The sequence below is a fragment of the Molossus molossus genome, unplaced genomic scaffold (assembly GCF_014108415.1).
Source record: "Molossus molossus isolate mMolMol1 unplaced genomic scaffold, mMolMol1.p scaffold_m16_p_11, whole genome shotgun sequence".
Classification (NCBI taxonomy): domain Eukaryota; kingdom Metazoa; phylum Chordata; class Mammalia; order Chiroptera; family Molossidae; genus Molossus; species Molossus molossus.
The window spans coordinates 16197295-16222302 of NW_023425346.1; the positions used below are offsets into that span (position 1 = coordinate 16197295).

General features: G+C 37.0%; 1 protein-coding gene across 3 annotated transcripts in view; it reads left to right on the plus strand.

The window, feature by feature from the left end:
* Positions 1–607: 607 nt before the first annotated feature.
* SLC35F5 (solute carrier family 35 member F5) overlaps positions 608–25008 on the plus strand; it is a 50597-nt gene continuing 26196 nt past the window's right edge. For 2 of the 3 annotated variants that reach the window (XR_004958683.1, XM_036254534.1), the window contains exons 1-7: positions 770–850; positions 1636–1726; positions 1867–2008; positions 6223–6366; positions 8696–8758; positions 10896–10977; positions 11828–12018. Coding sequence is in view for 2 of the 3 variants with exons in the window: in XM_036254534.1 (XP_036110427.1) it covers positions 811–850; positions 1636–1726; positions 1867–2008; positions 6223–6366; positions 8696–8758; positions 10896–10977; positions 11828–12018 (753 nt within the window). In the remaining variant the exon portion in view is untranslated. Of the gene's footprint in view, positions 851–1635; positions 1727–1866; positions 2009–6222; positions 6367–8695; positions 8759–10895; positions 10978–11827; positions 12019–25008 lie in introns of all 3 variants that reach the window. The other variant, XM_036254533.1, reaches the window with a different exon arrangement.

Genomic DNA, 25008 nt, shown 5'->3' on the forward strand with positions numbered 1-25008 from the left:
GCCATGAAATATCTAAGCTTTTCACATTTGTACACATGTAATCCTGGCACATATCTGTAAAAAACAGATGTGCCAGGTGCTATCATTATGCCCACTTCTCAGATGAGAAAACTGAGGGCCAGGGAGGTGACACAGCTTCTAACGTCAAGAACTGGGCTCTAGATTACACACAAAAGCAAAAATCCTCCCAAGCCACTTTGCTTTTAGGTCCTCTACCCAAGGAAGAAATATCAAGAGTGTCACAGCCGACTTTTGTAAGAAATACCGTGGCTAGCTCTTCCTCTGGTGCGAGGTCATGGTGCACCTCGGCCACTTCCCGGGCCTAAGCTCCGCCCAGCCGCCCGCTTCCCTTTCTCCTAGCACAGCCCAGCTCCATTTCTTCCTAACACCCTCTTCCCCTGCGTCACCCCCGTGTCTCCTCGCTCCGCCCCTCGGCCCGCGCCCGGCAGTAACCCGCAGCCGCATCACCAGGGAGACACACCCCCAGGTCCGCGTGACGTAACCGGTGCGCCGTGGCCGCGGGCCGGGGGCGGGGCCGCGGGGCTGGCTGGCCGGCCGGGGGTGGGGCCGGCGCCAGGGTCCAGCTCCGGGCCTCCGCGGCCATCGCTGCCTGCGCGGTTCCTTCCCCTGCCCGCTCCCGCCCTCTCGGGCCGAGTGGAGCTGGGTGGCGTCGGCAGCCTCGCTCAGAGGGGCACCGCGGCTTCAGGGGCTGGGCTCCAGCGCAGCGCAATGGCAGGCGCCGCGACAGCTGTGTGAGTCCGAGGCCGGGCCGTGGCGCTGGGCGGCGGCAGGGCCGGGCCGGGTCCGCTCATGGTGCCGCCACGACGCCATCGTTGGGCAGGAAGGCCAGGTAGGCTGGCTGGGGAGGGCCTGGAAATCACCCGGAGCCCACACTGGGACCGAGTGCCCGGGAACAGACCCACCCCCAAGCTTGGTGCCTGGAGCGGAATGGTAACGGTCCGCCTGCGCAGCGAGGGGCCGGCCGACCGGGCGTGCGAGCCGGTGCTCACGGGCGGTCGAGGAAGCTGCTCGCGCCCAGCTGCGGGCTTGACCTCGCCCCCCCCAGAGGCGTCACTGGTTTAACACTTTTGTTCCTCCAAGAAAGGGAGGCGGACTCCCTTTAGCAGCTGTTTCCTCTGCGCTCTCGTGAATGGCTATTTCGTTCTAAAATATCTAGATCTAATGACAGGGGTGGGTGGAGGAGGGTGGAGGATCCTTTCTCTTGACCACGCGACTGGTCGGAAACTTGCCCCCAAGACTCACAACACATACTTCTTTTCAGCGAACCGCAGCCGAGATCAGGGGCAGAAAACTCAGCCTGAAAGAGGCTCGTGTCTAGACGCTGACCCGCGGGGGTGGATTCTTCTGGAGAGAGTGGGGAGTCGAGTTCTCTGAACCCCGAGAAGCTATTTAGCAGTAGTTAGCTCTTCTTATGCGTGCCGTTTGTGGACTGTCGCCTTTGTTTTTTTTTTTTTTTTTCTGTACCATGTATTTCTCTGATTATAATTTGAAGTCTAGAGAGTAGTGGCAATTATGGATAACACACTTTAGTATTTTTCTTTCATTTGCATTCATTTTAAAGACAAGTAAAAAAGATTCAATGACTCTTATTCTAAGCTCTTCACCTCCAATTAGGTGCGTTGAGTTCTTCACCTCCGTTTAGACTCAGATCTGCCAACTTTTCAGACATTGCTCTTGAAGATCTCAGGAAGGCCTTTAAAATAAGGTAAATTAAGGAAACTTTTAATTACTGTGTGACTTTCAAACTGAAGATTAGCTAACAAATGTCAGATGTTTCTGCTATACTAATTTTCTCATTTTTATATGGTTCTTATATTTTAAATCCCCTGTGTATTTTCTAAACAGACTGCAAATGGTGTGTGTATTTATCATGAACCGAATGAACTCTCAGAGCAGTGGTTTTACTCAGCGCAGGCGAATGGCTCTTGGAATTGTTATTCTCCTACTTGTTGATGTGATATGGGTCGCGTCCTCAGAACTTACTTCGGTATGTAGTGCTTGTCTTGGAATGATATTGCATCATAATAATAATATTCCTGTTAATCTAGAGTATCTCTGGTCATTACTATTTCTCATGCTTACTTAAAGCAGTATTTCGAATATTGTTGAATTATTTGTTTTTTCTTTGATACTGAATTAGTGTCAATTCAATTTGAAACGGAAAGGATACTCTGTTGTTTTATACAGTTTTCTTGTATTTTTTAGGGGTTATTTAGAAAGGGAATATATGCATATTTTATTAATATTTGAAAGTGTTTCTGTTTTTTTCCTAAATTCAGTTTCTTTCTCTGAAATACTATTTTCTAGGGGAACAGCCATCCAGGGTGCAAAAGCATTTGTCATCATTTAGTAGAAAGTAAGAATGCTTTTGGACAAATGAATGAAAGTGACCAGAGATTTCAAATGGTTACATGCACATTTCTCTGTTTGCTGATTAATACATTACTGTGAAGCACAGTGATTGCCTTTAGTTAAATTTTATTGATGACCTATTGGTAGTAATGTGGTATTTTGAATTCACAAGCTAGTTTTTCTTTCTGCTTGTGTAGTTACTTTATTCTGTTTGGTTAATGATCCCTATAAAAAGACAAGCAATTTTATTTTCAGAAATTACTGCATTTAAACTTACATGTTGCAATCATAAGGCTAATATACAAAAAAAACCTAGCATTTATAAAATGAACTTAAATGTCAAAAGAAGCAGTTTGATACTTCTTGTCCTCTCACGTCATATTTAAGTAAATAGTTGACACTGACACTATCTAATAAATAAATTTTACTCTTTTTGGATTTAGGCTCTGGAATAAAACAGAACATTTATTTTTAACTGTTCTATAACCTTTCACTCTTCTATAACCTTTTTTTTTTTTTAGATTAATCTGTGTTTTAAATACAAAGAAATCTCTTTTTTTAATTTTTTTTTCTTTATTGATATTAGAGAGGAAGGGAGAGGGAGAGAAAGAAACATCGATGAAAGAGAACATATATTGGCCGCCTCTGTCATGCCCCCACTGGGGATTGAGCCCACAACCTGGGCATGTGCCCTGACTGGAAATTGAACGTGTGACCTCTTGGTGCATGTGTGGACGCTCAACCACAGAGCCACACCAGCCGAGCCAAAGAAATCTCTTTCATGTTGACAGAGAAATAAGCCTATCTTTAAAATTTTATTTTAGTTTTAAATAAGTAGTTTGGTTTTTTATTTATCAGGCAATAAAATTTATGGCAAAAGAGCACCCGATTAAATTATAATTTAGCAGTTTGTATCTAAGCAAACTAAAAAAATACCCCACAAAACTTGTCCCTATTTTTAGAAAAGTAAAATCTGTTAGTAAGAGGATATTTTATAATTTTATTATCCAAGAGAATATGTAATGTGTCTAATTCTTCAGCCAAATATGCTTAACAAACTTTTGAGATTGTGTATTTCAAAAAGAAAATCAGTCTTTTTATTATGGAAAATATCTAATATATACAAAGTAGAGAGAGTAGTATAATGAATGTTCATGTTTCCAACAGTTGTCAAATTTTGCCCATCTTATTAAGCTCACCCTAAACATTTTTTCCTGGAGTATTTTAAAGCAAATTTTAGCTACTGTCATTTCATATAAAAATTCTTATACATTCATCTTAAACTGAAAAGGACTTCTAATTTTTTAAAATATAATCACCATGCCATTAGCATATCTAACAAAGTTAATTGTATGCCTTAAATAGGGATATCTGGTCCATATTTAAATTTCTCTGATTATGTCAAGGACATCTTTTTAGCTTAAGATCTAAACAAAGATCACACATTGCATTTGTAATAACTTTTAAGCCACTGTTATTCCTTAACTGTATTCTTCCAATCCCCTCCTTTTATCATGCCATTGATTTGTTGGGGAAACTGTATCATTTTTCCTGTAGGATATATCACACTATCTTAATCTGTTTGGGGTGCTTTAGCAAAACTACCCTAGACAGGGTGGCTCAAACAGCAAACATTTATTTCACAGTCATAAAGGCTGGAAAGTCCATGGTCAAGGTGCAGGTAGATTCCATGTCTGGTGTGGAGCTGCTTCCTTGATCTCGGATAGCAGTCTTTGCACTGTGTCCTCACAAGGCAGAAGGGGTGGGAGAGCTCCCTGGATTCTTTTTTAGGTGGCACTAATCTCATTCATGAGGGCTCTACTCACAGGCCCCACCTCCTAATATCAGCACATTGGGGGTTAGTTAGGATTTTAACATGAATTTGGGGAGGGGGACCCAAACATTTAGTCCATAACACACACATTCTGGATTTGGCTAATTGCTTCCTTGGGGTATCATTTAACTTGCTCCTCTTTCTCTTTTATTTCCTATAAAATGGTAGTTAAGTGTAAAGTCTTAATTTGATTCAGTTCCAGTATTTAAGAAAAAATACCTTGGTGGTACTGGGCTCTTTCTTTCGCATCACAGCATAAGGCACATAATGGCTGCAAGTCTTACTTTGGGTGGTGCCAGTTTGAGAACTAGAAAGTTCCTTATCAACCTATAAGTATTAGTTGAATATCTTTATTATTATTGCCCAGACAGAGTATTTCATTAAGAGTGGTAAAATGGTGATTTTTCTAAGGGTCATTCCTTTTGCATTTATTAGCTGGAATTCTTTTTTTTTTTCTTTATTGATTTGAGAGAGAGAGGAAGGGAGAGGGAGAGAGAGAGAAACATCGATGAGAGAGAACATCGATTGGCCGCCTCCTGCATACTCCCCACTGGGGATTGGGCCCACAACCTGGGTATGAACCCTGACTGGGAATAGAACCAGTGGTCTTTTGGTGCATGGGTCTATACTCAACCACTGAGCCACACCAGCTGGGCTACCTGGAATTCTTTAAGGAGAACTTTTCCACAACTGCTGTTTATTTATCCTGAAACATGGTTTATATAGGAAAGGTTGGCTAAGTCTTGATTCTTTTCCTTTATTCATTTCAGAGTAATGTTGCCTAGCAACTTCCAATAGTAAACATTGAGGGTTTTTTCAGTATCATTATACATTCATGGATTTTTGTATATTTGATATTTCAGATAATTGTAGTTATTTCTTTTGAAGCTTAAACTGTCCTATCTTTGACTACTAGGAGCCCCTTTATATGGTCTCTAAAACCCTTTTAACATGACTCCATTAATCTTTAACATCCTATCTGCTTTCTGGCACAAGATACCCCAGGTTCATCTGGTATATTTTATGCTCCATACTTGGATGTAATTATTTTTTCAATAATCAACCCATGGGGTTTTTTTATGCAAAATGGTTTAGATCACTATGTGGATTCCAGAGGTGCTCATTCCTCCAGGGTTGCCATTTTTTTCTGGGTATTTTAGTGCACGTAATGAGAAAATTTTTAGGAAAGATGGAATCATGAGTTCATACTGATCTTTTCAATTTAAACAAAGATTACATGTTTTGTATAATTTCCTAAAAGCATTAAATTTCATGTCGTTTTCTTCAGACACTATTCTATTTTATTGCTTTTACTCTGGTTGAGCTAACTATTCAGACAGCTTAAGAATAGCTTCTCACCCAGCCGGTGTGGCTCAGTGGATTGAGCGTTATGCCATGGACTGGGAGGTCCCTGTTTGATTCCAGATCAGGGCACTTGCCTAGGATTTGGGCTTGATCCCTAGTAGGGGGCATGCAGGAGGCAGCCAATCGATATATCTCTCTCATATCAATGTTTCTATCTCTTTCCCTTCCCCACTCTCTAAAAAAAATCAGGAAAAACATATTTTTAAGAAAAGAGTAACCTCTCTTAGGAAACTTCCATAACTTTTAAAATGGTCTCCCTCACTTTGGTACTCCCATGGTTCCTGCTTTCTGTACCCCTATCATGGTATCTAGCACATTTATGCTGGATACTCTCTCTCTCCTTTCAGGAAAGTCCGTCTTATTTTTCCTTAGCCTCTAGCAAAAATACTGTTGCATAGTAGGTTTTCAGTGAATGTTGAACAGAACTTTTTTTGCAAGTTGTTCATGCTTTGTTTAGGTATATTAACCTTTTTTTTGCAAGGCAAATATGATATTCAGAAATGAATCTAAAACATTTTTATAATCCTTTTAGAGTGTCCCCTTCCATATGAACTTCTGGAGTTAAAAATCATGTAATGGCCTTGTTTTATTAGAGATAAGTAGTAAGGTTTAAAGTCGTCTCATAGTTTATGTAACTTTTTTCTCTACAGTATGTTTTTACTCAGTACAACAAACCATTCTTCAGCACCTTTGCAAAAACATCGATGTTTGTTCTGTACCTTTTGGGCTTTATTATTTGGAAGCCATGGAGACAACAGTGTACAAAAGGATTTCGAGGAAAGAATGCTGCTTTTGTAAGTTTAAATATTAAGTGTTAGAGAGGGGGTATATTTTGTCAAAGTTTAAAGATGTACTAGTTTCTTGAAGGACATTCCAATTTTAAGTTGTTAAGTGAATGAACTTAGCATGTTATAAGAAAAACATACTTTTGTCCAAAATTTAAAATGTATTTTTTTAATCACCTTGAAATCAGAATATCTTGTGAGAAATCAAAGATACATAATCACCTTCTTTTTCTTACCTCATGACATCCTCTGAGTTGTTAAAAATTTTTGAACTAGCCAAAGTCAATTAATGTGGAAAAGATGGTGAAAGTAAGGAATAAGAAGAATATCTGGATCTTTGATCTTTTGCAGACTAGATGAGTATCATCTAATTGGTTGTAAAGACTGTAAAAGCAAAGTAACTCAAGCCTATATATTAAAATGAAAATATATTTCGGGGGATGTTTCAAGCGCTTGGCTAATTAATTAGATTATGTTATTTCAGTGATGCAACATGCTCATTTATAGAAATAAATTGAATTTTTGAGAATGAACAATGAATATAAAACTGTCTCTTATATCAAGCATTTATTTTATTCTCCCTTTTTCTCTTTTTAAAATTGTGGTAAAGTATATATAACATCATGTTTATTATTTTAACCATTTTTTTCTTTTCTCCTTTTTGTTGTAGGAAATATATATAATAAAATTTCCCATTTGAAATGTTTTTAAATGTATATAGTTCAGTGGCATTAAATGTATTTATTTTGCTGTGCAGCCATCCCCATTATCCATCTCCAGAACTTTTTCATCATCCCAAACAGAAACACTGTGCCTATTAAACAATTCCCATGTCCCTCCTCCCCTCAGCCCCTGCTAACCACTGTTTTACTTTTTTGTCTGTTACTCCTTTTCTTTTGTCTACTATTTTTTGTGGGTTAAAATACTATGATTTCTTGTCTTATCTTATGAGTACATTGAGAAATGTACTCATTTCAGGGGCTTTTCAGTAACTGTTTTTGAGGTAAAGCCTTTAAGTACATGCTTATATGTGCATAAAAATTTAACTTATGATAAATATGTGTGTGTATGTATATATGTATATTACTTTTTAAGAGTAATACATGTATGTTATAGAAATACACATACATTGTAGTATTACATGTAGGAATGTTATGTGCGTATTAATACATGTACATTGTTGAAAATTTAGAAAATATAGACAGACGAAAAGAATAAAAGAATAAATTCTACCATTCAAGGAATAACCATTGATAGTTTTTGGCATATATCCTGCCATTTTTTTCATTTGTGCATTTTTGTTTTATTTTTTGCAGAAGTGAAATTTACTGTTATGTTCTGTTTTATAACTTGCTATTATGAACAACTTTCTATGTAATTTACTATTATCAGATCATTTTTAATGTTAAGTATTTTTTAATTATAGTAATGATAAATGTTCATTGTTAAAGACAAATTTTAGTAAAAACAAGAATAGTCTATCCACCATCTCACCATTCTAATGCCTATAAATATTTTCTACTATATATTTATGTAAATATATTTAAAATTACTTACAGCAGAAATAAATTTAGTCTTCTAGTTATGCCTAATTTATATCTCTGTTACCAGTATATGAGATTGAGCCCTTACCAAGACCCCAACATTTGCCAACTTGATAAGTGATCAGTGGCATCTTTTTTAATATGCATTGTTTTATTTACATTTTCATATATTTATTGCACAATAGAATTCTTTTGTCAGTTGTCTATATCTTGTTCATTTTTCTACATTGACTTTCTTATTGATTTACAAGCATTCTTAATAGTGTAGGCTCTGGTATTTGAATCTTGTTCAGTCACTGCTGATTATATGACCTTGGGCAAGTTATTTAACTTCCAGAGATTGAAGCAGGGATGATGAAAGGGTAGCTGTGGATATGAATAAAAGCATGCTTATACAGCCCTAGCACAGTGGTTCTCAGTGTGGTCCAGTCACAGATCCACTTAGGAAGTTCTTAATACTATTATCATGATTCTTTCCTTCCCCTACTAATCTGAAATGTTGTAATAGTATTGTGAAAGGGGCATATGTTTTGGAGTTAGACTAACTTGAGTTTGAGTCCTAACTCTGTTGCTTAGCTAAAATCTCTCAACCTCAGTTTCTTTAAAATGAAGATAATACTGTAATACCTACATCACATGGTTAATACTTGGCATTAGCTGCTATTATTGTTATTAATAATTATATTCTTACAGGTCTACTCTGGAGTTTTTATTCTAGTTTTTTGAGCTATGACTGACACTAGTCCTTCTTTATAACAGGAGTTTAATTGAATGTTTTGTCCTATTATCTGTAGTTTGCAGATGCTGAAGGTTATTTTGCTGCTTGCACAACAGATACAACTATGAATAGTTCTTTGGTAAGTGCTGCTTTTCTTGGCAGGAATGGAGCGGGTGGAGTTCAGCCATGGTGGGAAGGACTAAAACTGCTTTGATAACACCACAGCTATATTGGCATATATATATATATCACTATTGGGTGCCCTCCATGATTATTTTAGTTTGGTACCCTCTTTCCTTAGGGATACCTGGGACCAGAAAGTAAGCAGTTCAGCCACCACAGGGGAGAGAGGGAAGGGAAATAGCTAAGGAGTGGAAATAGTAAAGGACAGACTTTTGTCCTTTGTTTCTTACCAACTTTGTTACTTCCTTTTATTATGATTATCACTTAGAAACACATGTATTTGCTTGACACTGAGAATATATAAGCAGATTTGTTTCATTCATTCCACAAATTTTTAAGTGTTTAATATGTATCAAGCTCTTGTTTTTGACTCTGGAAATACAGCTTATGTTCCAGCGCAGGAGAGCATGTATTTGGGACGGAGAAGGAGACAGATAATAAGCAAATAAAGTAATGAATATATTCACTTATTTTAGGCATTTGTAATCTAATTGGAGAGAGTATATAAAAATCTATTCTTTTTGGCCTAGCTGGTGTGGCTCAGTGGACTGAGCGTGCATTGATTCCCAGTCAGGGCAAATGCCCAGGTTGCCGGCTCAATCCCCAGTGGGGGGCATGTAGAAGGCAGCTGATTGATGTTTCTCTCTCACACTGATGTTTCTCTCTCTCCCTTCTCTCTCTAAAAAATCAATAGAAACATAAAAAAAAAAATCTTTTTAGACCACCGCTAAAACATCTTTTTTTAAATGTATTGTTAGAAATGTGGCATTCTGTCTGAGAAGAATTTTAAAGTTCTAAAATTTAATACCAATTTATGAAGCATTAGCTTGGTAGACCTATTGACTACAGTTTTTTATTTGTTTATCTGTCTTCTAGGACTATGTTTATATGCAGTATAGGTTATCAGGTACTGGGAAAAGTTTATGAAGCTTAGAGAAAATGTCATTTCTTTTCTCTGGGATCTCAAGCATCAACAAGATTATCATCAGTTGTCTCTTTTGGTGTAGAAGTCAGAGCTGCTATGACAGCCTACTTTCTAATTACTCTTCTACTAATTTTTGCTATTATCTTTAAAATGGATATGTCATATCATTCTAAGCCAAATGCTGTAATGAAAAGTTCAATGTAACAAAGAGACTGCATTTATTTCCAGATCCTATTGTCTCTTCATTTACCAAATACTTTTCATTGGCAGAGTTCTATTAGGAATAGAAATCAAAGATATAAAACACAATTTTATATTTATTTATGAAATAGCTTAGTTGGAGAAGTGTTCCTTAAATCTGAACAATATTTGCAGAATCGGTTGAGGAATTTAGAACCACTTAAAAATACAGACCTTTAGAACATGGTTAGACAAACCTGGCTTTAATTTTGTTGTCTACCACTGAGTTATTATATCTTAGCTTCTAGAAAAGTTTCTTTAAAATACCATTTTATAAGGTTGTTGCAAGGACTAATGAGAAATGTGTGTTTAACTGCTCTTGGTACCTGGTACATAGTAAGAACTGGTAAGTGGTAGCTATTTTTTCTTATGTACTGATGCCAAAAAAGTTTTCAGGAACTTTTGGTGTGTGTTTAAATCTTAAGTAATAAGAGGAAACAATTTGGCAAATATATATACATAATATATGGGTGATTTTCTATTCATTGTCTCCCTTCCCTTTTGCAGTACATGATCACTGAGGACACTTGGTCTTTATTCACTCTTATATCCCCAGGACCTAGAACAGCACCTGACATTGTGGGACTCAATATGTATTTGTTAAAATAGTGGAAAAAAAGGAATGGGAGATAATCTGTTAGTTGAGAGAGAGGTCTGCTTTAATGACATTTAAATACTAAGTATCGTAATGTTCCAATGCTGTATTGTTACACTTACAAATTTTAAACTGATTCTTTTCTATCATTGTACCTGTGTGGATTATTTGAGTTTCCTTTTTAAGTCTTGAAAATGCATTTTGGGAAAATTATGCTGTAAAAACATGTTTTGGGTGGTATCTGTGTCTACAAACCATCTACTTAAATTTTAGCCAATATATCAGCTATAATACTTTTTGTTTACATTTATTTCTGTTTCTGTTATGTTCCAGAGTGAACCTCTGTATGTTCCTGTGAAATTTCATGATCTTCCCAGTGAAAAACCTGAGAACACAAGCATTGATACTGAAAAAAGTAAGCAAAACTTAGACTTTTGTTATCTTAGGAATGGGTGGAAATCTTAGCTTTGTTCAAGCCATCCCAAAACTTAGTGATTTCTTTTAGATTACCTGGCAGTTCTTCTGTTCCTTGTGGTATTGGCTTGGCCTGTAGTCTTCCAGAAGTTTGACTGAAAGTTCTTAGTAATTCAACTGGAAATTATTTCCAAATACCAGAAATCTCTATGCTCTTTCTTTCTCTCTTTCTTCTTTCTTTCTTTCTTTCTTTCTTTCTTTCTTTCTTTCTTTCATCTATCTATCTATCTCTGTCCATCTATCTATTTATTTAATGAATAATATTTTCTTCAACCATGCCATCAAAGTACTTGATAGCAAATTATAGGTGTTTTGCTGGTTCTGTGAATTGAGTAAAGAATGCCAGCTTCAACACAAGGCACAGTATATATCCATAATGTTCTTTCGCAAGGAATGGACCTATAAAGAAATATTCTGTATGCTTGACTGGAAAATAATTCTTATAAATTGAATATCTATGAGGAAAAATCCAAAGTTTTACTGTAAATGCTAAAATAATAATCATACTATAATCCTGAACTAGGCAGTTACGTGTGTATACAGTTGTAGAAATCTTGTTTGAATATTGGTCTTACCTTAAACCTTTAAAACATTTTTATAGATGAAAACATTTATTCTGTTAATTTTTTTGAATGAGCAGAGTTGCCTCAGGTAAAATAACTTCTTTGACTGTTCAAGTCTCATCATAGATGGATTAAATAATACGCATTTATTAGTAAATTAAGACTTGTGAGTTTTGTTGGATGTGAGGAGAAACATTTAATGAATTGTACTATACTTTTTCTTTTAAGCTCCCAAAAAGTCTCGTGTAAGGTTCAGTAATATCATGGAGATTCGACAGCTTCCATCAAGCCATGCATTGGAAGCTAAGTTGTCTCGCATGTCATATCCTACTGTGAAAGAACAAGAATCTTTACTCAAAACTGTGGGGAAACTTACTGCAACTCAAGTAGCAAAAATTAGCTTTTTTTTTTGCTTTGTGGTAGGTCTTCTCTTTATTATATGTTTGGAACTTGAATTTTAAGACAGTATACATACCAACTATACTATTGAAGTGTAAGACTATTAGGTTGCTTAATCATGGCTTTAAACTCTGCTATCTGGAATCATTGGGGAATTAGAGAATTGAACTTAAATGCTTGTCATACCTCAAATAATTTAATAATACTTTACTACTACAATTATTCATGTATTCAGAATTGGTCAGTGCCTCATGGTCAGAATAATGAATAGAGTTGCTGTGTACAGGGGCTAGCAAATATCCAGATATGAGTTTACTGTATATATTGATTTCTTCAAATAGTGTTTTGACAATTTTATATATTAAATTCATGTAAATATGGTTAAATATTCTAGTAAGTACTCATAGTAAACATTTTTATGGAATTTCTTGTAATATTGTTGATAGCTTCTCTATTATTATTTTTTTGAGAGCGAGAGGAAGGGAGAGGGAGAGAGAGAAACATCGATGAGAGAGAACGTCAACTGGCCAACTCCTGTGTGTCCCTCTTTCCCCCAGGAGATTGGACCCACAACCTGGGCATGTGCCCTGACCGGGAATCAAACCAGCAACCTCTTGGTGCATGGGTCAATGCTCAACCAGCTGGGCATGGTTTCCCTATTATTTTAATAAAGAAACTGAAAATGTCTTAATATTTCACAAAGAATAATCATAGCAAAATATTATTTGGGGATTAGAGACTTATCTGAGTTTGTGAAAACTCTGAAGTTTAAAATTTTTATTTATTTATTTTTAATTCTCATCCAAGGGTTTTTTTTCCAAAATCTTCAGAGAGAGTGATGTGGGGGAGAAAGAGAGAGAGAAACATTGATGTAAGAGGGACACATTGACTGGTTGCCTCTTGCACGACCCCGACCAGGGCTGGGGATGAACTGCAACTGAGGTACGTGCCCTTGGCCGGAATCAAACCCACGACTTTTTGGTCCACGGGCTGATGCTCTAACTGCTGAGCCAAACCAGCCAAGACTGAAGTTTAGAATTTTAAAAATATATTTCAGTATGCATATAAATAATTGAGATTAGCCTAATCCAAGTTTACTTAGTATGAGCCTTTAAGATTTAAATTTATACTGAGCATTTTTACACACTAGATAATGCAGTGCAATGTTAATGTTATTAGTTTGATTTTAGGTTTTTTACAGTTTGCCTCTCGTGCTTACTGCGTAGCCTATTTTTCTCCATCCTTTGCCTGAATAACCTCTATTTTCGTGATACCTTGATTAATTATATTCAACAATACAAATCAAGAAATCTTTGGGAGGTTGAATATGGTAATTATATATATAGTAAAATTTAAAGGCTCATATTTTGATTATGCTATTTGTTGTGATTTCTTAGTTTAAACGAGTAAGGCAAGACTAAGATTTATTAATTATATGTAACCTAATTTTCAAAGGAAACTTGAAATATAATAAGAGATCTATACTGTAAAAGTTTAAAAAGGCATGGGGGAGGAAGATAAGAGCCAGATTAAACAGTTAATATGTGTCTGGGTGGGGGTGGGGGGCGTCATGGAGGAAATTGGCTGTAGAATGGGACGACTATATCAGGAACTTTGATTTAAAGGAAGAAAGCTAATTCAGCTCAGCACACAATTCATCTCTAGGCAAATTGGCAAGACAAAAAGGAAAACATCCGGAGTCTCACAGCTTACTCTCTATTAAAAGGAAGTATCTGTCTTCATTGGATAAAGCAAATTCCTAATTCAAAACTGAGATAATGCATTGAGGCACTACAGTCAGCCCTTGTTTATTGCAGTTAATCTGTTCCAGACTCTACTGCAATAAATGAATTTCCGCGAAGTAGGATTCTTTATATGCAGTCGTCCCTCGCCACGTTGCGCTTCGACTTCCGCGTCTTCACTCTATCACGTATATAGTATAGTATTTGAAAAAATTGCGATAGAGTGATGTCATGAAAGTCGAAGTGTGACGTGGCGAGGGACGACTGTATTCTGTATGGCCCATTTACATATAGATAAGTGCAGATAATAGCCTTTTAAAAATATTGTGGTAAAATATGCACACAATAATATTTACCGTCTTAATCACTTTTCAGTGTACAGTTCTATGGCATTAAGTACATTCACATTGTTGTGCAACTATCACCACCATCTATCAACAGCACTTTTTTTTATCTTACAAAAAAAACCTCTATACCTGTAAAATGATAATTCCCCTTGTCTACCTCCCCTATCCACTGATAGCCACCGTTCTGCTTTCTGTCTCTATGAATTTGACTAAGTACCTCAAATAAGTGGAATCATACAGTATTTTTTCTTTTGTGACTAGCTTATTTCACTTAGCATAATGTCCTTGTGGCATGTGTCAGAATTTCCTTCCTTTTTAAGGATGAATAATATTACATAGTGTGTGTGTGTGTACATATATGTATATGTATGTATGTATATATACATACCACGTTTTGTTTATCTGTTTATCTGTTGATGTACACTGTGTTGCTTGCAGCTTTAATAGTCTTTTTAAAAAAAAGCAACCTTAAATAAATTACAAGAGCAGAGAGTTATGATAATATTTAGTAAGGGCATTTCTGTAGAAAGTTAGAGTAATCTAGTCCAGCTCTATTGCTTCTTTGGAAACCTAACTTAATGGAGTGATAAGCTTAGATGAAGTCTAGAGCAGACCTTATCTGCTATTCAATAGAAATATAACGTGAACCTCAAATGCAGGTTACATTTATATTTTTAAGTATTCTAGTAGCCAAATTAAAAAATAAAGAAACCAGTGAAGCTAATTTTAATACAATAATTTTGTTTAACCCACTATATAGAAAATATTTCAACATATTATTAATATAAAATTATTGATGAGATCATTTACATTCTTTTTATACAAAAATCTTTTAAACATTTCAATTTCTATTTCATTTCAGTTTTAGCTTTTATTTCAATTTCTACTTTTTAAAAAAATTAAATTTATTAGGGTGACATTGGTTAGTAAGATTATATAGATTTCAAGTCTACATTTCTATGATACATGATCTGTATATCATTTTTGTGTGACCACTACCCAAAACCAAATCATCTTCCATCACCATATATTTGATCCCCTTTACCCTTTACTATCCACCCGTTCCCCCTTCCCTCTGATAACCACCATACTGTTGTCTGTGTTTATGTTTCAGTTTTCTATTTCATATAAGTGAAATCATATGGTTCTTAGCTTTTTGTAACTGACTTATTTTGCTTAGCATAATATTTTAAGGGTCCACCCATGTTGTCACAAATGGCAATATTTCATCTTTTCTTGTGGCTGAGTAGTATTCCATAGTATATATTAAAGGACACTTTGGTTGTCTCCATGTCTTGGCTACTGTGAATAATGCTGCTATGAATGTATGAGTGCATATATCTTTGTGAATAAGTGTTTTCAAGTTTTTTGGGTAGATACCCAGAAGAGGGATTGTTGGTTCATATGGTAATTCTATTCTTAATTTTTGAGGAATTGCTATACTGTTTTCTATAGTGGTTGTACCAGTTTCCATTCCCACCAGCAGTGAATGAGGGTTCTTTTTTCTCTGCAACTTCTGCAATACTTGTTATTACCTGTCTTGTTGATGATAGCCATTATAACACTTGTGAGGTAGTATCTCATTATAGTTTTGATTTGCATTTCCCTAATAGATAGTGAAGTTGAACATCTTTTCATATATCTGTTGGACATTTGTATGTCTTCCTGGAAGAGGTGTCTGTTCAGGTCCTCTGCCCATTTATTTCTTTTTGTTGTTGTTGTTAATCCTCACCCGAAGATATTTTTCCATTGATTTTTTTTTTAGATAGAGTGGGAGAGAGAAAGAAACATTGATGTGAGAGAGACACATTGATTGGTTGTCTCCCACATGGCCCCAACTGGAGCTGGGGATCAAATCTACAACCCAGGTATGTGCCCTTCACTAGGAATAGAACCTATGACCTTTTGGTTCGTGGATCAACACTCTAACCACTGAGCCAGAGTGGCCAGGGCCTCTGCCCATTTCTTAATTGAATAGTTTGGTGTTGAGTTGTATGAATTCTTTATGTATTTTGGATATTAACTTCTTGTTGTAGCTGTTGTTTACAAATATCATCTCTCATTTCATTGGTTGCCTTTTTGTTTTGTTGGTGGTTTCTTTTGCTGTACAGAAGCTTTTTAATTTGGTATAATCCCATTCGTTTATTTTTGCTCTCCCCTTACCTTTGAGATCAAATTTATAATGTTCTATAAGACTAGGGTCTATAAGTTTAATACCTATGTTTTCTTCTATGTAATTTATTATTTCAGATTTTACATTTAGGTCCTTGATCCATTTTGAATTAATTTTTGTACTAGTTTCATTTTTTTGCCCGTGGCTTTCCAGTTGTCCCAGCACCATTTACTGAAGAGGCTTTCTTTTCTCCATTGTGTGTTTTTGGTTCCTTTGTCAAAAATTATTTGACATATACATAGAATTTTATTTCTAGTCTCTCAATTCTGTTCTGTTGGTCTGTGTGTCTGTTTTTCTGCTGATACCATGCTGTTTTGATTATTGTAGCTCTATTGTAGTCAGATAGTGTAATAGCTCCAGCTTCACTCTTTTTTCACTCTTTTTTCTCAGGATTGCTTTGGCTATTTGGGGTCTTCTGTGGTTCCAAACAAATCTGATTTTTTTTTTTTTTTTCTATTTCTTTAAAAAATGACCTTGGGCCCTGGCCGGTTTGGCTCAGCGGTTAGAGCGTCCGCCTGCGGTCTGGAAAGACCCGGGTTCGGTTCCCGCTAAGGGCATGTACCTCGGTTGCAGTTTGTCCCCAGCCCTGGTTGGTCGTGCGGGTGGCAGCCACTCGATGTGTCCCTTTCACATCGATGTTTCCCTCTCTCTTCCTCTCTCTCCCTCCCACTCTGTCTGTGCAAAAAATGGAAAAATGTCCTCGGGTGAGGATAAAAAAAACAAAACAAAACAAAAATGACCTTGGGCTTTTGATGGTGAGTGCATTAAATCTGCATATGACCTTTTTAGCTATGTTGATTCTTCCAACGCATGAACACAAAATATCTTTCCATTTCATTGTGTCTTTTTCAATCTCTTTTAATAATGCTTTTTAGTTTTCAGTACATAAGTTCTTCACATCCCCTGTTCAGTTTATTCCTAGATATTCTTTTTGTTTCAACTGCAAAAGGAATTTTTTTTGTTTCATTTCTTAAGTTTTATTGTTAGTATATAGGAAAACTGTAGATTTTTGTACGTTGATTTTGTGTCCTGCAACTTTACTATATTTGTTTCTTGTTTCTAATAGTCTTTTGGTGGAGTCTTTAGGCTTTTCTGTATACAAAATCATGTCATCTGCAGAGAGGGACACTTTTACCTTTTTATTACCAATTTGGATGCCTTTTATTTCTCTTGCCTGATTGCTCTAGCTAGGACTTCCAGAACTATGTTGAATAAGAATGATGAGACTGGGCACCTTTGTCTTTTTTCTGATTTTAGAGGAAAGGCATTCAGTTTTTCACCATTGAGTGTGATATTGGCTGAGGGTTTGTCATATATGGCCTTTATTATGTTAAGGTCCTTTACTTCTATACCCATTTTATTGAAGGTTTTAATCATAAGTGGATGTTACATGCTTTTTCTTCATCTATTGATAAGGTCATATGATTTTTATCCTTTGTTTTGTTAATGTGGAGTATTGCATTGATCGATTTTTGTATGTTAAACCATCCTAATGCTCCTGGACATGAACCCCATTTGTTTGTGAGGTATTATTTTTTAAAAGAATTTTTTCCTTTTTTTTAAAAATTTAATTAATTAATGAATTTTTGCTACAGATGTTTTTCTTTTTTCCCCCACTGATTCCCCCCTCTCCCTCCCTCCCTGCTCTGTCCCCAGCTTTGTTGTCCATGTCCATTGTTCATGCATACATGCATATAAGTTCTGTGGTTTCTCTCTCCACCGCCACCTCCTCTTCCGGGGATTATCAGTCTGTACCCCACTTTCACGTCTCTGGGACTACCCCATTCCTCAGACTGTTATGTTCATTATATTCCATAAATAAGTGAGATCATATGATACTTGTCTTTCTCTGTTTGGCTTGTTTTGCTTAGGATGACACTTTCCAGGTCCCTCCATGTTGTCTCAAAGCATAAGAGATCTTTCTTTCTTATAGCTGCATAGTACTCCATTGTGTATATGTACCACAGCTTTTTTATCTATTCGTCTATTGATGGACCATTGGGCTGTTTCCAGATCTTAGCTATTGTAAATAGCGCTGCTACAAACATGGGGGTACATATATTCTTTCTGATTGGTGTTTCAGGCTTCTTAGCGTATATTCCTAGAAGTGGGATCACTGGGTCAAATGGAAGTTCAATTTTTAATTTTTTGAGGTAACACCATAGTGTTTTCCACAGTGGCTGCGCCAGTCTGCATTCCCACCAGCAGTGTACTAGAGTCCCCTTTTCTCCACTCCCTCGCCAGCACTTGTTTGATGATTTGTTGATGGTGACCATTCTGACAGGTGTGAGGTGATACCTCATTGTTGTTGGTTTTTTTTAAATCCTCACCTGAGGACATTTTTCCATTTTTTGTTCAGATAGAGTGGGAGGGAGAGAGAGGAAGAGAAAGAGAGAGAGAAACATCGACATGAAAGGGACACATCGAGTGGCTGCCACCCGCACAACCCAGCCAGGGACGGGGACAAACAGCAACCAAGTTATGCACCCTTAGCGGAAACCGAACCTAGGTCTCTTCGAACTGCAGGCCGACGCTCTTACTGCTGAACCAAACTGGCCAGGGCCCTCATTGTTGTTTTAATTTGCATCTCTCTGATGATTAGTGATGTTGAGCATTTCTTCATATGTCTCTTAGCCATTTGTATGTCCTGTTTGGAGAGGTGTCTATTTAGTTCCTCTGCCCATTTTTTATTTGGGTTCTTTGTCTTCTTTTTGTTGAGTTGTATGAGCACTCTATATATATTGGAAATTAACCCATTATTGGATATATCATTGGCATTTATGCTCTTCCATACAGTGGGTTGCCTTTCCATTTTGATGATTGTATCTTTTGCTAAGCAGAAGCTCCAGTACACTGCTGGTGGGAATGCAGACTGGTGCAGTCACTATGGAAAACAATATGGTGTTACCTCAAAAAATTAAAAATTGAACTTCCATTTGACCCAGTGATCCCACTCCTAGGAATACACCCTAAGAAGCCTGAAACACCAATCAGAAAGAATATATGTACCCTCATGTTTGTAGCAGCACTATTTACAATAGCTAAGATCTGCAAACAGCCCAAATGTCCATCAGTAGACGAATGGATAAAAAAGCAGTGGTACATATATACAATGGAGTACTATGCAGCTATAAGAAAGAAAGATCTCTTATGCTTTGAGACAACATGGAGGGACCTGGAAAGTGTCATCCTAAGTGAAACAAGCTAAACAGAGAAAGACAAGTATCATATGATCTCACTTATTTGTGGAATATAATGAACATAAGTCTGAGGAATGAGGTAGTCCCAGAGACGAAGTGGGTTACAGACTGACAATCCCCAGAAGAGGAGGTGGTGAAGGAGAGATAAACCACAGAACTTATATACATGTATGCATGAACAATGGACATGGACAACAAAGCTAGGGACAGGGTGGGGAGGGAAAGGGAGTGGAGAATCAGGGAAAAAGGAGAAACATCTGTAACAAAAATAAATTAATTAATTTTTAAAAAGTGTTTATTGTCTTGATGGGTATTTCATTTATCATTATAAAATGTCCATTTTTGTCTCTTGTTACCTTTGTTATCTTAAAATTTGTTTTTGTCAGATGTAAGCGTGACACCTGCTTTTCTGTGGATGCTATTTGCTTGGAGAATCATTTTCCACCCTTTCACTTTGAGTCTAACTTTGTCTTTGCAGTCTAGATGTGTCACTGGAAGGCAACATATGGTTGGGTTTTGTTTTTTTGATCCACTGTGCTACTCTGTATCTCTTTTTAGTGATTTCAGTTCATTTACCTTTAGGGTAATTACTGATGTGTGAGGATTTCCTATAGCCATTTTATCCTTAGTTTTCTGGTAGCTCTGTGCCTCCATTATTTCTTTTTCTTTGTGTTTATGCCTGTTTTTTTGGTGGTATTCCATATTTCTTTACTCTGTTTCCTCTTTTTTTCAAGCTATATGTCTCAGTTTTGTTTTTTTGTGCGTGGTTACCATTGAGTTTATGAAAAAGTTTCATAGATACAGTTGTTTTTTTTCTTTTGAACCTGATCTCCATCCTCCTTTGCAAATTTAGACCTTTGCCTTCTCTCTCTTTATGTTGTTGTCACAAATTGTCACTGTTTATGCTGCAAGTTTGTTGGTGACCCTGCTCATAATTTTGTGACCTTTTGTTCTTTGTTTCAGGTAGAGTAAGACCCTTTTGTCTTTTCTACAGTAGAGGTCTTCTGGTGATATATTTTCTCAGCTTCTATATGTCTGGAAAAGTCTTTATTTCTCTTTTATTGCTAAAGGATAACTTTGCTGGATATATTATTCTTGTCTGGTAATTTCTTTCAGTAGTTTGAATATTTGGTTCCACTCTCTTCCAGCTTATGGTTTCTGTTGAGAAGTGTGATGAGAACCTAATGAACTTTCCTTATAGATGACTTTCTTCTTTTCCCAGGCTGCCCTGAGAATTCTTTCTTTGTCATTAATTTTTGACAGTTGTAATACAGTGTGCCTTGGAGCAGGCCTTTCTGGATCAAGGTAATTAAATGTCCTGTTTACTTCTTGGATTCAAGGATCTAGCTCTTTCCATAGGTTTGGGAAGTTCTCCTCAACTATTTGATTGAAGAGGCTCTCCATTCTTTTCTTCCTCTCTCTTCTTGTGGTATGCCTATCATTCTTATATTGTTCTTTCTGATGGAATCAGATAGTTCTTGTAGAGTTCTCTCATTTTTTTATGCTCAAGTCTCTCTCTTCTTCCCTCTGTGTTATTTCTAGATTTCTATCTTCGCTGTCACTGATCTTTACCTGCATCTGCTCTGCTCTGTTTCCCATGCTTGCTAGTTCATTCTCAGTCTTTTTTATTGAGTTATCTCCAGAATTTCTGTTTGGTTCTTTTAAAAAGTTTCAACCTCTTTGGTAAAGTACTTGTTTTGTTTATTGATTTGTATTCTGAGCTCATTAAATTGCCTGTCTATATTTTCTTTCATCTTACTGACTTTTTCCGAACCGCAATCTTGCATTCTTTGTCATTTATATCACATATTTCCATGTCTTTAAATTGGTTTTCTGGAGATTTTTCATTTTCTTTCTGAGCCGCCTTGCTACTTTGGTTATTCATGATATTTGATGGCTTCCTTCTTTATCTAGGCATCTAATATGTATGAGTGGCATTTGTCTAGCAGATTAATACAAAGAGTTCTTTTTTTTTTGCTTTTTATTGTTGAAAGTGTTATAGATGTCCTTTTTTGTCCACATTGACCCCCTCCTTCCTGCTCCAACCCCCTTCCTGCTTTCCCTAAATGAATGTCTGTGTCCATTCGTTATGCATATATGCATATAGTTCTTTGGTTTATCTCTTTACACCCATCCCACCCCCCCATTTTGCTGAGGTTTGTTAGTCTGTTCCCTACTTCCATGATTCTGGATCTCTTGGTCAACAGCTTATTTTGTTCATTATGTTCTGTAAATAAGTGAGGTCATGTGGTATTTGTCTTTCTCTGAATGGCTTATTTCACTTAGCATAATACTCTCTAGGTTTCTCCATGTCATCTCAAAGGGTAAGAGATCTTTCTTTCTTACAGCTGCATAGTATTCCATTGTGCATATGTACCACAGCTTTTTAATCCACTCATCTACTGATGAGCACTTGGGCTGTTTTCAGATCTTAGCTATTGTAAATAGCACTGCTATGTACATAGGGGAGCATAAATTATTCCCAATTGGTGTTTCAGGCTTCTTAGGATATATTCCAAGAAATGGGATCACTGAATCAAATGGCTGTTCCATTTTTAATTTTTTGAAATAACACCATATTGTTTTCCATAGTGGCTTCACCAGTCTGCATTCCCACCAGCAGTGTGCTGGAGTCCCATTTTCTCCACATGCTTGTCAGCACTTGTGTGAGGATTTGTTGATGGCTGCCATTCTGGCAGGTGTGAGGTGACATCTCATAGTTGTTTTAATTTGCATCTCTCTGATGATTAAAGATGTTGAGCATTTTTTCATGTCTCCCAGCCATTTGTATGTCCTGTTTGGAGAAGTGTCTATTCAGGTGCTCTGCCCATTTTTTAATTGGAGTGTTGTCTTCCTTTTGTTGAGTTGTATGAGTACTCTATATATTTTGGATATTAACCCCTTATTCGATGTTTCGTTAGCATATATGTTCTTTCAGAGAGTGGGTTCTCTTTTCATTTTGATGCTGGTTTCTTTTGCTGTACAGAAGCTTTTTAGTTTGATATAGTCCCATTTATTTATTTTTTCCTTTGATTCTCTTGCTCTAGCATTGTATCAGTGAAAATTCTGCTGTGTGTGATGTCTGAGATTTTGCTGCCTACATTTTCTTCTAGGATATTTATGGATTCATGAGTCACATTTAAGTCTTTTATCTGTTTTGAGTTTATTCTTGTGTATGGTGTAAGTTGGTGGTCTAGTTTCATTTTTTGCATGTTGCTGTTTAGTTTTCCCAACACCCATTTATTAAAGAGATTGTCTTTACTCCATTGTATGCTCTTGCCACCTTTGTCAAATATTAATTGACCATAATATCTTGGGTATGTATCTGGGACCTCTGTTCTGTTCCATTGATCTATATGCCTGTTCTTGTGCCAATACCAAGCTGCTTTGATTGTGATCGCTTTGTAGTATAACTTGATAACTGGTATTGTGATCCCTCCCATTTTGTTCTTCTTTTTCAAAATTGCTGTGGCTATTCAGGGTCTTTTATGGTTCCATATAAACTTTTGGTGTATTTGTTCTAGATCTGTGAAATATGTCGGTGGTACTTTAATAGGGATTGCATTGAATCTGTAAATTGCTTTGGGTAGTATGGATATTTTAATGACGTGGATTTTTCCTATCCATGAGCATGGTATATGTTTCCACTATTTTATATCTTCTTTTTCTTTTTTCAATGTCCTGTAGTTTTATGAGAACAGCTATTGTACCTTCTTGGTTAAGTTTATTCCTAGGTATTTTTGTTGCTGTTGTTCCAATGGTAAATGGGATTGTTTTTTTATTTTCAGTTTCTAAGTGTTCATTATTGATGTATAAGAATGCCATTGATTTCTGGATGTTAATTTTGTATTCTGCTACTTTGCCAAATTCATTTATTTTTGATGGAGTCTTTTCCAAAACCAGATAAAGACACTACAAAGAAAGAATACTGCAGGCCAGTAACCCTGGTGAACATAGATGCCAAAGTCTTCAACAAAATGTTAGCAAATCAGATCCAGCAATACATTAAAAAAATTATTCACCATGACCAAGTGAGATTCATCTCAGGATGCAAGGCTTATACAATATTCACAAATAAATGTGATATACCACATAAACAAAACGAAAGGTAAAAACCATATGATCATATAAACAGATACTGAAAAAGCATTTTACACAATCCAGCATCCATTTCTGATAAAATCTCTCAGCAAAGTGGGAATAGAGGGATCATACCTCAACATAATAAAGGCCATATATGAAAGAGCTACAGCCAACATGATACTCAATGAGCAAAAACTAAAAGCATTTCCCATTACAACAGGAACAAGAGGAAGGCACACTTTCGCCAGTGTTATTTAACATAGTTGTGTAAGTCTTAGCTACAGTAATTAGGAAGAAAAAATAGAAGGGATCCAAATTGGAAAGGAGGAAGCAAAACTATCATCATTTGCAGATGACATGATATTGTACAAAGAGTTCTTTCTATTATTTTCTAGTAGGCAGCACTGAATCACAAGATTTTTAACTCTCTTGCACTTCTCTGGCTATTCAGATCTCTGTGGGGTGGTATTCCCTGGGTAGGTGGTTTTCTTCCTTGTGATTTTGTCTCTCAGGTGCCAGGGGACCAACCCTGCAGGGTAATGAAATCCCTGCAGCTAGAAGCCACCATCAGTGTAGCAACAATGTGTAGGGGTAGGGTGGGCTGGAGGATCCCAGGTGGCTTCTTTGTTGTTTTGCTCTTCCAGTAATAGTGACCTTGGGCCTCCACAGGATTCTCCCTGTGCCCTGACCCCAGAACTGGTCACAGAGAGCACCCTTTGCTCAGAGAAAAAAGCAGTTCTATAGTACCAGTTCTTGGGTTCGCAGATGATGTGCTCTGCAACCCCTGCAAGTGCGAGGGGAGGCGAGCTCTGGGAGGTTACAGGGGGTCAGGCTCTATGACTTTGGTTCTCTGACTGGAATGGGGACTGCCGGACAATTGCAGCCTCAAGGTTCTGTGTCCTTGCCCAGGTCTCTGGGCTCAGCCGCAGCTCATGCTGCCCACTCCTACAGGAATGCCCACTGAATCTCTTGCTCCTCCTGGCTACAGGGAGTGCCAGCCACAACCTGACTCCTGTCCTCTCCAGGCTGAGCCCCACTGTGAGCTCCCAGCTCTAGGTCTGTGTTTGTGGTTTGTCTCGGTGTGTCTCCCTTGTCACCTCCCCAGTTGACTCCCACGTGCCCACCTTTAGATGTGTCAGTGTGCAGAACTCTGGTGTGTTTGTTCATTGAGCAGGGAATCCTTTGTTGAGTTATAGCTGTTCAAATAGTTGAAACTTCAAGGGAGGAGGGTAAGGGGTTCTCTCACACTGCCATTCCTCTCAGTTTGAATTTCTAAACATTTCAGTTTAGACATATTTCAGTTGCTCAGTAGCCACATGTGGCTATTGGCTCATACAGTGGTTTTCAACTTTTTTCATCTCATGGCACATACAAACTAATTACTATAATTCTATGGCACACCAAAAAATATATTTTTGCCTAACCAAAAAAATGGGTATAATTTTGATTCATTTACAACATATTA